The 13,403-nt window shown below is 37.7% G+C and overlaps 1 protein-coding gene across 1 annotated transcript; it reads left to right on the top strand.

Annotated features, from left to right (window-relative positions):
* The first annotated feature begins 1,281 nt into the window (after window positions 1-1,281).
* On the top strand, window positions 1,282-11,519 carry LOC127447271 (chemerin-like receptor 2). The gene is made up of 2 exons (XM_051709042.1): window positions 1,282-1,487; window positions 8,395-11,519. The coding sequence occupies exon 2, from the start codon at window positions 8,396-8,398 to the stop codon at window positions 9,464-9,466; it is 1,071 nt and encodes a 356-aa protein (XP_051565002.1). The 5' UTR covers window positions 1,282-1,487; window position 8,395; the 3' UTR covers window positions 9,467-11,519.
* The last annotated feature ends 1,884 nt before the right edge of the window (window positions 11,520-13,403 follow it).

The raw sequence follows: 13,403 nt of genomic DNA, 5'->3' as shown, positions 1-13,403 counted from the left end.
TAATCCTTAGAAGAACAATAGGGTCTCTGTAGGTATGCCTCGTATTCTGTTGCAGTTATGGTTACAATCACTTTTTCTTTGCTTTAGGCCCATACAATTAACCTTGTGAACCGTTATTTGTAAGTCAACGGTCACTATAAAGACACTATAAAGTGCATTATTTATTACGCTCATAAGATTCTTCAGTGGACCTTTTTTTGTAAGTTTTCTAGTGAACAATAAACAATTCTTTGTGGAAGTTTAAAAGGTTTTCCTTTGACATTTGGGCTGTATTTTTTTTTTAATTGAAACTTATTTTTAAGAATGGAAAACATGCCCTTATTGTTCATTTTTGGATTCTGTGATGAAGTGACATAATTACAGACAGTATAATTTAAAATGTTGCTCAACACACTATAACTTTAACATGTGATGACAGCTTAGTATTGAACAACTGTTAGAAGAACAATAGGGCCTCTGCACTTTCCGTGATTGGGCCCTAATAATAATAATCCTTAGAAGAACAATAGGGTCTCCACACTTTCAGTGTTTGGACCCTAATTATAATCCTTAGAACAATAATATGGCCTCTGCACTTTCAGTGCTAGGGCCTTAATAATCCTTAGAAAAACAATAGGGTCTTCGCACTTTAAGTGCTTGGACCCTAATAATCCTTAGAAGAACAATAGGGTCTCCATACTTTCAGAGCTTGGGCACTAATTATACTCCTTAGAAAAACAACAGGGCATCTGCACTTTCAGTGCTTAGGCCCTAATAATAATAATAATCCTTTGAAGAACAATAGGGCCTCCGCACTTTCAGTGGTTGGGCCTGAATAATAATCCTTAGAAGAACAAAAGGGTCTCCGCACTTTCAGTGGTTGGGCCCTAATAATAATCCTTAGAAGAACAATAGGGCCACTGGACTTTCAGTGCTTGGGCCCTAATTAAATCAACTTAGTCAGAAACTGTAATCTAATTACAGGAATTTAAAATGTTTTGTTTTTGTTTTTTTACCAAAAAAGTAAGTAGATTACAGTAACTAATTACTTTGTAATCAGATTACACCTAACACTGGTTGTACGGAAGCCAGAGGTCAAGAAAAGTATAAGATGATGGTCATTGTAACATGTGGTGACAACGATTAAACAATCATCGTTATATCAGGAGTGAGTGTTGTTTTTATTTTTTTAAACTCTGTTCAGTGCAGAGTTGTGTGTGTGTGTGAGAGAGTGAGAGAGAGAGAGAGAGAGAGAGAGAGAGAGAGAGGTGGGAGGGAGGGAGGATGGTGTGGACGTGTAAGCCTCTCCTTACCATCGACTTCATTCACTTTTACTAGCTCTTGGGAAGGCGTGAATTCTTCACCAGCGATAGTCCGTGTTATAAGACGAGACTCAAAGAGTTATAACAACTTTCGCCCGGCTGGGTCAGAAACATTTGCATAACATTTGGGGGTTGCGACTCTGACTGCACATACGGACTACAACAACATCCTCCCTAACAAACAAGGTATGCCTCGTATTCTGTTGCAGTTATGGATACAATAACTTTTTTTCTTTGCTTTAGGCCCATCATTGTGCAAACTGTTAACCTTGTGAACCGTTATTTGTAAGTCAACGGTCACTATAAAGACACACTATAAAGTGCATTATTTTTTACACTCATAAGATTCTTCAGTGGACCTTATTTTGTATGTTTTCTAGTGAACTATAAAAATTTCTTTGTGGAAGCTTAAAAGGTTTTCCTTTGACATTTGGGCTGTATTTTTTTTTAAATGAAACTTATTATTAAGAATGGAAAACATGTCCTTATTGTTCATTTTTGGATTCTGTGATGAAGTGACATAATTACAGACAGTATAATTTAAAATGTTGCTCAATACACTATAATTTAAACATGCGATGGATGACAGCTCAATATTGAACAACTGTTGTATTTCCAGAAATGGAATAATCGTACTCCCCAATATCCTCACTCATTAGGATCATAAATTAATTTGGAAGCACACATGGAAAGATCATGCAGTGATGCATTCTTGTTGAGTGAGAGGGTTGTGAGTTTGTGACAGAGCTGAATTATAAAATACCTCTTTGCACATGCTGGCAAAACGAACTGACCACAGAAACCAGACCTGAGGTCTCCTGAGGGTACAGAAAACAAAACACAGGATCTTTGAAGGAACAGAAGTGTGTGTTTTTGCGTGTGGAAGGGCCAGGCCCAGTTCGTATCCTTTCTTATCATTCCTGCCTCTCTTTCTTCACCTCTCTCACCCCTTCTCTCTCACCCCTTCTCTCTCTCTCTCTCTCTCTCTCTCTCTCTCTCATTCCAGTTCTACTCCTTGAACAATAACAAGAAAACACCCAGGAGGGATATCACAAATCTTTTAGTTTTAAAATCAACCCAGGAATATTTTGCAGAACAGTATTTGCAATCTGCACCACACTGTCAGGTAATCCATTCTGTAACTTTGAAATGTCTTTCACATTTTGCTTGACAGTAGTTGCTCAGATTCAATCTTGGCCAACTTAGAGAAAATATCATAATAATATCAAGTTCAATATTTTCCTTTACTAGACATAAAGTAGATACTTTGTAATGAGTCTTACACAACAGTTGAGTTGCAACTCTGTGCATATTTTATATCTCAGTAATGTTTCAAGTATTTCTTAGTGGGGAAAAATGAAGTGAGTGAGACAATTATTAGTACACTAAAAGTATAGAGCCATGTAATTTATGTGGATGGCATAGCCATTTGCTCTGGGAAGAATTTGATGAGAAATGTTTGAGTAAGTATTAAAATATCAGATTTTTATGTGAGATTACTGGGGTCAATGTCAGAGAATAAAATCTAAGAGACAGGATAATTAAAAGTGATGTTTTCTCTACAACAACAAAACACTTGAATGTAACTGAAATACTCACAGGATAATTCAGATGCACTTATGGCAGCATCACTCCATGATCGGAATCACACACTCAGTCACTCACTCTCTCTCTCTTTCTCTCTCTCTCATACATACACACAAACACACACATGCCCTTGTTTCTTCAATAACTTGTTAGAAACAGCCCAAGCTGTCATTACTATTTCTAAAGTGTGATTTTTGAATTAGTAAAAGAGGCTTTGACTTTCTTTCGAACTAGCAACGGCAGATCCTGTGGCGTAAGAAAGTAATTCCACACACAAGAGCATTTTTTTGGGACAGTCCTTAGTTTTCTCCTACTTATTTATTTACTTGTTTGTTGAACTGTTATGAATATCATAACTGAAACAATACTGAATATCATACTTTTGCGATCATGCTGTATTGACCATTTATCATCACGGCTGTGATTACCTGCGGCCTCATGCCTACAGTTGAATCACAGCTGTGCTGATAGCTGGACATACAGCACTCTTGCTTGTGTGATATTGCTTTAATAATGCGCACCCCGAGGTGGTAATGCAGCCATGATGCGAAGTGGATTTTTCAATAAATCAACCAGCGGGAGTCAATTATTATGCTTATACCACGGTTACCACACATCAAGACATTTTTCAGGATTATTATCAAGATACATTTTCAGATTTACATCCCTAAATCACTCTAATGAGTAGAACTACTCTCTTATGCTATGGATTCGGTGACTAGCTTTGATATAGCCAGAGCCTTTGTTGCTAGTTTGAAAGCGTCACTTTGAATGCAGTTTGGGCTGCTTTCAAGCCCTTACAAGAGTAACAAGGTAGTATGTGTGTGTGCGTGTGTGTGTTTGTGCACATTTGTGTTTGTGTGTGTGTGTGTGTGTGTGTGTGTGTGTGTGTGTGTGTGTGTGAGTGTGTGTGCATGAGAGAGAGAGAGAGAGAGAGAGAGAGAGCACGAGTGCTCAGGCATGTGTGAGATTACCAGTGTCTGCTGTGTTCATCAGTAACATTGCTTAAAATCATCAAGCTGTTCATTTAACAGCTAATATACTTCTTAGTAGCAGGGTCGTAGCAATGCTATTCTTGTATGTAGCTCTCAGTTGCTAAATTGTTTTAAGTCAAATTATTAGGTCATGTATTATGGGGTAAGGGGTTTGTTGACATCAAGGCTCTGTGTGTTGCTCGTGAGTGTCTATGTGTGTGCATATGTATGTCTGTGAGTGTGTGTGGGCGGGTTTGGGTGGTGTATGAGGACATTTTTTACGTTACAAACTGGTAATTACAAGGGTATTATGCTATAAATGGTTTATGAGGACATTTCAAGTGTCCTCATAATTCAAATCGCTTAAAAAAACATACTAAACTCTGTTTGTTTGTTTTCTTTATGTAAAAATGCAGAAAGTTTTTTGTGAGGGTTAGGTTTTGGGGTAGGGTTAGGGGATAGAATCTATAGTTCTGTTGGGCCTCATGTATTCAGATAGAAGACAAAGGCAGGCCTAATAAAGTTGTAAAAACCTAACTCAAGCCCCCACCTTCAAAGTCGTAAATCTTACTGATAAAAATCGCGCCAAAATCAAACAAAGGGAGTCCAAAACAGACTACAAATCCATGAAGACTTGCTCACTAAAGGATCGAACTCTCAACTCCTATTGGATGAGGCACACAACAGAACGTCCCTCAAACATGACATCATCAGGAGTTGAAATACTTCTGAAATGCTTCCAGAATTCACTTCCAGCAACTTTGTTCACCAAATATAGATGTAGCTCTTTTTGCTGCTCTCAGGTGCAACCTCGTGGCACAAGGAAGTAATGTCCAACTTGAAACTGTAGCCATACAATCTCCATCTCGCTGGACGAGTTGAGATTACTCTGTGTTCATCCGAACACTCTACCGGATCCGAAGGAGACCGCCGAGCAATTCGCATCTTCATCCGTTTGCCTACAGAAGTGAAGAGATTAAAGATTTCTCTTCCATCTTCAATCAAGTCGACATTTCTGAGTTCTCCGCCAGCCCGCCAAGAATCAACAGCCGTGCCGCCCGCCGACAGAGCGAGGAAACAGCCTCCCGTCATCACCCGAGACTCAAGGAACCGGGTCAGAGTTAAAGGACGGAGGAAAGCACATTGTACCTGTGTCCTCATGCGATTCAAGTAAGAGGTTTACGTCTGGGCAGAGATAGAATATTATAGCGTGTTATTCTTGTGTTTCAAGGTTTTTGCTTGTACAGTTTACGGACCGCCATGTCCACTCATTATTAATACTCAGGGTATTAATTATCACAAATTTGTTTTGCTGTATTGTGGTCCAACCAAATTGGATTGTGCAATTTCGCCATCGCGGGTGAGACAGAAACTGAGTTCATCCATTAAAGAGTCAAATAACACGGGACTGTTTACGAGCCGTCCACCGCATCTCTGAGCGATGAACTAAACAGCTGCTTTCTCTCCCACGATCGCGAAATCAGCTTTAGGGCTGTCACTTCTCTCTCTCTCTCGTACTAATTACACACACACACACACACACACACACACACACGCACGCAGGCACGCAACCCCTCACAAACATTCTGGCACACATTTTGGCTCGTAGATAGCTTAAATGCTAAAGCCCAGCTTTGTCCCTAAGCTATCGTACAAGCGGATATACGCAGTAATTGGTAGATGCCATCTCCGCCCCCATTCGCGGTCATATTCCCTGGCCGGAAGTCTCGCGTGACATACTCTCCACAAGAGTCACGTCCGCTATTTTGTGCGCGTCCCTCCTTACACACACAGTCACACACACACTGTCACACACACACACCCCCTATGTGTTATAGAATTATTTTTATTTCCATATCTAACCATATCACTGTTTAGTTTGTAGTTGTAATTCGGAAGTTTATTGACTGCATTGTATTAATTATTAATTGACATTACTGCATAAATAAACTTTGTTTATATTACAAAGAGAAGTGTTTTGGTTTGTTTTGCATACACCTGTGTCATGCTGACGGTATGTCAGTGCTCGGATTCAAACCTTCATTCATTGTTTTTTTCCTGAAAATCGATATTCTTCGGATGTCGATTTTCCTAAGAAAACAATCTAATACTGAGACTGTTTTACTATTTGGTTATTACTCCCTGATTTCAGGCTGGTGCCCCGTCAATGTTAATCCTTATTAATATTCTATTGATTTTTGATAATTGATAATTATCTTTGATGATTGAATTTGAATGATCAATAAGCTAGTGTTAATTTTAATTAATGTTTCATCGATGTTAACAATTAACGATTATCTTTGATAATTGTTGATTTAAATGATTTAAAAAAGCTAACATTGATTCTCATCAATGTTCTATTGATTTTAATAATTAATAATTATCAAAGAAAATGCTAATAAACAAACTTGCTCCTAAACGTAGCACACTACATTTACTGGAGTCCCATTTGAGGTTTTAATGAGTTAGATTCAATTAATTAATTTAAATATTAATTAATAACTACAGAAATAATTATTAATTATTTCTGATAGTAACACTGATCTAAACAACCAGTAAAGCACGACAGTTCATACAGTATAAAAATCATTATGTCTATGGAGAGTTTTCATAAGGATAGCTACACCAACGCGTGTGTGTGTGTGTGTGTGTGTGTGTGTGTGTGTGAGAGAGAGAGAGAGAGAGAGAGAGAGAGAGAGAGAGAGAGAGAGAGAGAGAGAGAGAGAGAGAGAGAGAGAGAGAATGAAAAAGAGAAGGATAGCGAGGGTGCTTTCAACAGATATTAAAATACATTTCAGATATTGTGTACATTGTTTGTCATTCTTAGCCAAAGTTTTGTTGTTGTTATTTTGTTGTGGTAGACTGTACATCTCTTTGAAATAACTGAAATTATTTGGCGAAGTGATATAGAACCGTTATGCGGTCAAAACCTGGAACTACTTCATAGCTGTGTGTTTACTGAAAAATAATTGCACACCTTAAAACGCCTTTCAACCGATCAGAATTAAGCATTCAAAAGGCCCTGTGGTAAATGGGGCAATATTTACCCCCTGCATTTGATGTGTAATATAATGTGTATCATACTTTTAGGTTAAATACTAATGTTATTAACATTAACAAGAGGTAAAATGCATAACTAGGCCTAGAATAGAATATTTAGAACTAGATATGCACCAGAACTGATTTTTGAAGACCGATACAAGTACCTAATTTTTCAGGTATCCGCCGATACCAAGTATAGATACAAGTAGTTTTGTATTTGTAAACGAATGCCATTCTATTTTCAGTAATTAATAATGACAGTTCAGAACCATTTTACCAGGGTGTAGCTTACCTTTATTGTTATTCATGCTTTAACTTTTATTTTATGCATATTGTTCTGGGCATTCACAGAGTGGGCAATGTGACCTTAGACAATTTCAGATGGTTTTCTTTCTTTCTTACCTTGCTGTTTTCAAATATGTCAAAATTATGGAAAACATATGGAATTATCCATTGAAAAAATCATGGATGGCTGACAAGCACTTGCACTTTCCTTAGGTGCTTGGACCCTAAAAAATAATTTAAGAGAAATAATATTTTAAAACAAAATGTTCCTTCCCGTTGTCTTAATGGGTCCATTTTGACCTGTATGGGAAGAACCAGTTGCGGCCTTTCACCTTCGGATAAGTTTATGTTGACTGTTCAGCCGGTTCCCACCTCCTCCTTGCCCAACCTTTAACTGTTACATTCACCCAGAAATGAAAATTCAGTCATTGTTTACTCACCCCTGTGTTGTTATAACCCTATATGACTTTCTTTCTTTTTGTTAACACAAAGGGAGAAATTGTGAAAAAATTATGTGCTCAGTGAAGTCATACAATTGCAGTTTATAGTGACTAACAAAAGTATTATTCAGAAGTCTGAGTGACTCCAGTCAGGTCTCCTAAGCAACCAAATTGGCCCGGTTGCTAGGGAGGGTAGAGTCACATGGGGTAACCTCCTCATGGTAGCTATAATGTGGTTCGCTCTCGGTGGGGCGCGTGGATGCCGCGGAGAATAGTGTGAAGCCTCCACACGCGCTATGTCTCTGCGGTACCGCGCTCAACAAGCCACGTGATAAGATGCGCGGATTGACGGTCTCAGATGCGGAGGCGACTGAGATTCATTCTCCACCACTCGGATTGAGGCGAGTCACTATGCCACCACGAGGACTTAGAGCGCATTGGGAATTGGGCATTCCAAATTGAGTAGAAAAAGGGGAGGAAAAAAATGAAAGAAAGTCATATAAGGTTATAACAACACAGGGGTGAGTAAACAATGACTGAATATTCATTTTTGGGTGAACCAATCCTTCAAGACAACAGGAAGGTTAAACATAAGTCTTTGTTTTGTTTTCTACTGATTTTCTTTCTTTTTTTTTTTTTTTTTTTGCTGTCTAGAAGAAACCATCAAAATTAAGGAAATTAAATCAAGATCAAGATGAAAGAGATTAAAGAATCTCATTTGTGATTTTTTATTTCATTTTTTTTTTTTTTTTCATTTGCCTGTAGGATGATGACCCAAGAGGACATGGACTTTGAAAATGACACTTATGAATACATGGAATATGGGTATTTGGAGGAGTCAAAAACTGAAGGTTATACTCAGAGAGAAGCTCTTCACATTATATCAGTGATCATCTACAGTCTGGCGTTTACTCTGGGTGTGATTGGGAATGGAATGGTTATCTGGTTGACTGCATTCAAAAGCAAAAGAACTGTGAACAGCATTTGGCTACAGAATCTGGCCATTGCCGACTTTGTGTTTGTGCTTTTCTTGCCGTTCTCCATCGACTATGTGCTGCGAGATTTTCATTGGCTCTTCGGAAAGCCATTGTGCAAGTTAAACTCCTTTGTCTGCACCATGAACATGTATGCCAGCGTGCTCTTTCTGACTGTCTTGAGTCTGGATCGCTACGTCTCACTGGTCCACCTGAACTGGTCGGAAAAGTACCGCACCATATGGCGGGCCTGGTGGCTGTGTGCACTGATTTGGATCACTTCCTGCTGTTTAAGCTGTCCGACCCTGATATTCCGAGATACAATTCAACATAATGGGAAGATTGTGTGTTTTAATAACTTCCACGATAAGAGCGGCCACATTGTGGCAATAAGACACATTGCCATGGTATCACTGCGCACCGCCGTGGGCTTCCTCCTTCCATTCTGCACCATCACTGTAAGTGGCATATTATTAGCTTTCAAGATGCAGCAGTCAAACTCTGTACGTTTGTCCAGCTTCTCCAGAACGGTTTCTGCAGTAATCCTCGCCTTCTTCTTGTGCTGGGTGCCATTTCACACCTTTAGCCTGATGGAATTGACTATGCATCATACCACTTACCTGCACTCAGTGCTCATTGTGGGCTTTCCGCTTGCCACCAGCCTCGCCTTCTTCAATAGCTGTGTGAACCCAATCCTATATGTACTGCTAACCAAGAAGGTACGGAAACTTGTGAAGAGGTCGTGTTTGAACTTCACCAAGAGCTCGCTAAGAGAGCTGAGTCAGTCCATATCTGCTACTGAATTAGACTCAGCACTGCCCAGCTGCTCTCCAGAAGATCCCACTGCTAACTCATCTGTCTGATAAGATCAGTAGTTTGCAAAACTACACTGCATGGTTAGAAATATGTAGATACCCCCATCTAATTTCAGGCCCCTTAATTTCAATAAATACAAATCTTAATGCTAGCCATACAATGATATTCTAGAGCAGTGTTTCCCATTTGTGGTCCTGGTATATCCCCAACAATAAACTTCATGACCCTGCTCACACCTGGTATTAAAATGCATTTACCGATTACATATGGTCAGGTGAGACACATCGCTGTTTATACCTGGACCACTTGTGTTCGGATTTCAAGAGGAGGGTCTCTGATTTCAAGATGACGTGAAACTATGTCATTGTGTTGCTGCATTATAATAAACTGCGAAAAAGTCATAAAAGATAAGGAAAGCACAAACAAAACTGGCTCACTGTTTCTCCCAGATGCAGATGAAATGTAATCTAAGTACAATGCATTATATTGAGCAGAATTTACCATTGTTTCAGTGGAATACTTGTGTTATTTGAGCTTCAGCTGAGCATTCGCTGTATTAAAGACACTATCGTGCATTTTTATTTTAGATAGTAAATCATACAGTTTAATTTTGAAAGTTAATTTACATAAATAAATAAATATACAAAGGAGTGTATTACTCGAGTAAACAAAATGCAGTTTTCTTCACACTGAGAAAACTGCAATGGAACGCCACTTCATGTTGGACTTACAACTCGTGCGGAAATCTTCAGCTCTGATTTCGCTGAAATGCAGGTGTGTCACGCAAGCATGTCGGCACAGGGGGAGATTTACAGTCAATGATAAACCTTCACGTTTATTAAATAATATGCATTAATGAGTCAAAATTTCTACATTATATGACAATAAAACTTGTTTAGCAAACGTGTGCAGAGACATTTACATTTATGCATTTGGCTGACGCTTTTATCCAAAGTGACTTACAGTGCCCTGATTACAGGGACAATCCCCCTGGAGCAACCTGGAGTTAAGTGCCTTGCTCAAGGACACAATGGTGGTGGCTGTGGGGATTGAACCAATAACCTTCTGCTTATCAGTTCAGTGCTTTAGTCCACTACACCACCACCACTCCCACAGACAAATGTTCAAAAGTGGATTAAACTTTCTTATGATTATCGTAAACCTGTAGAACAAACATTAGCACTGCAGCATCGTTTATCAGTTTGGTTGCTATGAGACGTCCCTGTTGACAATCAAGGTACCACTGAAAATTACAACATAATCAATCTCAAAATTAAAAATAAGGCCCCTCTTTGATACGTAGTGTATAGTTGTCAGGTAGTTGTAACTGAATTTCGAAAGTCACTTCAAGCATTTTCTTTTTCGATCATCGTTTTCATTATCGATCATTGCTGTCACTTCCGAGTACTTGACTCGTGCCCATCCCTAGTATATTGGATAAGCCGGTAAGAACATTGGTAAAGATGTTTAGATGCAACACGAAATTAGTTTAATGGGCAAAAATCTAGCTGTTTCGATCAGTTTATTTATGACTTTACCCCGATAAAGGAAAGCCTTTTAAGGCGTTTAAATGACCACAGAGGTTGTCAGCTTATTAAAGCATAATCAGTGTTAGAACATGCATGTAACCATGCTTATTGATGCTCTTGTGTCTGAATGAAAGAAAATTCCCATAGCCATGTTTCAACAGTGGAAAACCTTCCCAGAAGAGTGGAGGTTGTTAAAGAAGCAAAGGGAGTACCAACTCCATTTTAATGCAGATGGTATTGAAATAAAATTTTCAATAATCATGTATAGGTGTGGTGTTCCATATTACTCAAGAAACTTTAGTATGTATTTAATGTGTCACCTATTTTATATATAGGACAACTTAATTAAAAAGGGTTTATAGTTTCTCCTGTAACCGTTTAAAAGTACTTTTCTATATATAAAAAAAGTATTTCTGAAAATCTCTATAAACTATAGCTGACAAAGTAATAAAGTAGTAAAAATAATATACAATATTTTTAGCTGTGTTTGAAAGAATGTTGTTTGGAAAAGTTCATTTTACATATTTTGTCATTTGGATATAACTGAATTAATAAACTTAGTAACAAACTTCTCATGTCTCAGACACTGTTTCATCACAACTAAAAACACATTATTGCTTTATCACACTAAGCAATTCTGGTACCCACTTTTTGCATAAATCAGCGGTTATATAAGCAACCTTTAGTGTCCTAGGATAGCTCCCATTGTTATCACATCTTTGGTATGATGATTAATCACGAAGAAAAAGTCAAAAACAACTACATCAAAGGAAGAGAAGATCCACAACACTGTGGTTCCAACATGTTCTTTGGAGTGGTAGAATGGTAAGAGTGGTATTCTCATTTTCCGTCCTACTGAGAGTTCAGTGACCCCACATCATAATAAATAGATAAAACAAATTATATTTAAACAAAACATCAATGCATTATGACTACATAATAATATTTAGCAGGGTAAAATTTAATTTAAATTAAATATTTATTAAATATTGGCTTATGGTTCTTAAGAGGTTTTTTAAAAAGTCCACATTCTGTGCTAATACATCACTGGTGTCCAAGTGTTCAATGCAACTGCCTTGCATATTCTGTCTTAAACACTTATTAAAAAAAAATTACACATTCTTAAGATTGTAAATTATATGCATAACTTACACTTTAATTGGATTAATTTATGAATGAATACTTGGACATCTTGGACGTTTTAGTGCTGTGGGTGGAATTTTCAGACGGTCCCTTACAAGCACTTACCTTCAGTGATAAAAGCTCTTATACACTAAGCTCACCACATCAACGCACTTCAACCTAATAATATACTGTATACAGATTAATATTGGTACTGTTGGCTACAGGTTCAAGCATAAAAAGCAAACGTGCAACTCACCGGGAGAGAGATAACAAAGCTACAGAGTTGATCCTGCTGCTTCTCTTGCAAGAGAAGCACTAAATAGTTTACAGGGTAGATAATAAACACAACGTCCTCTTTATGAACACCATTTATCAAATCAAATACTTAACGCGCAGTGCACCAATCACAAGGGAGAGGCACACGTGCCCAATATAGAAAATTGAGCTTAAAATCAACAACTGCATTCTCTAATAAGAGGTGCACAACAAACTTGCTCAATAAATAATACGCAGACACTGACAGACATAATGATAAAAATAAAAAAAAACACATTAAAGCCATCTTATTGGTCACTTATAATTACAATGAATGCAATTTTTTTAAATTCATAGTAATTGAGATAGATACATGCATTTAAAAATTCACTTGTTACACTGGACAATGAACTAGTGAATTAAAAAATGTGCTTAAAAATTCTAAAAAGAATCTTAAAGGAAATGGTGACCATTTACAAGACCTGTACTGATTATAGCTTACTGATTAAATTCTAACCTAAAATATTGATGTAGCCAATCATTCATTTTACCCAAGAATTTTACTGCATTAGTCATTCTAAAGAATAGCATGGCAACATGGCTAAAAGTCTGGGGGTAAAACCAGAATGTTAGGGTGTATTGACTAATTCAGTGCTTCTCAGACTTTTTAGGCCAAGTACCACCTTCGATCAAATCAGAACATTCAAGTACCACCTAGTCACCACCAATATTCACTCAAATATATTTTCAGCAGATATAAATTTTTTGCATAGTCTTAAGGATTGTGAGCAACATAGCCTACACGATGCCATATTTGATTAATATCAATATTCCTGTAGTTTATACAATCAGCAAGAGTATGTTTCTAAAATCAAACATACAATATTAACATTTAGAAGTTTTGCAATCCAGTTCAAACAAACTATATATTTAGAAATGTGGAGCTTAGGCATTGCTAGACCCTGTTTTTCATCTCAGCCCCCCTAGCTAGCATCACCCTTAAAAATATGTGATTATGTGCATGTGATCTATGAAAACAGCGGCTGCAGTAAGTTATCTAAGGTTCATTTTACTC

Source organism: Myxocyprinus asiaticus, chromosome 10 (assembly GCF_019703515.2).
Source record: "Myxocyprinus asiaticus isolate MX2 ecotype Aquarium Trade chromosome 10, UBuf_Myxa_2, whole genome shotgun sequence".
Taxonomy (NCBI): Eukaryota; Metazoa; Chordata; class Actinopteri; order Cypriniformes; family Catostomidae; genus Myxocyprinus; species Myxocyprinus asiaticus.
The sequence above is the reverse complement of the archived record's forward strand: the minus strand, read 5'-3'. Positions and strand labels throughout refer to the sequence as shown.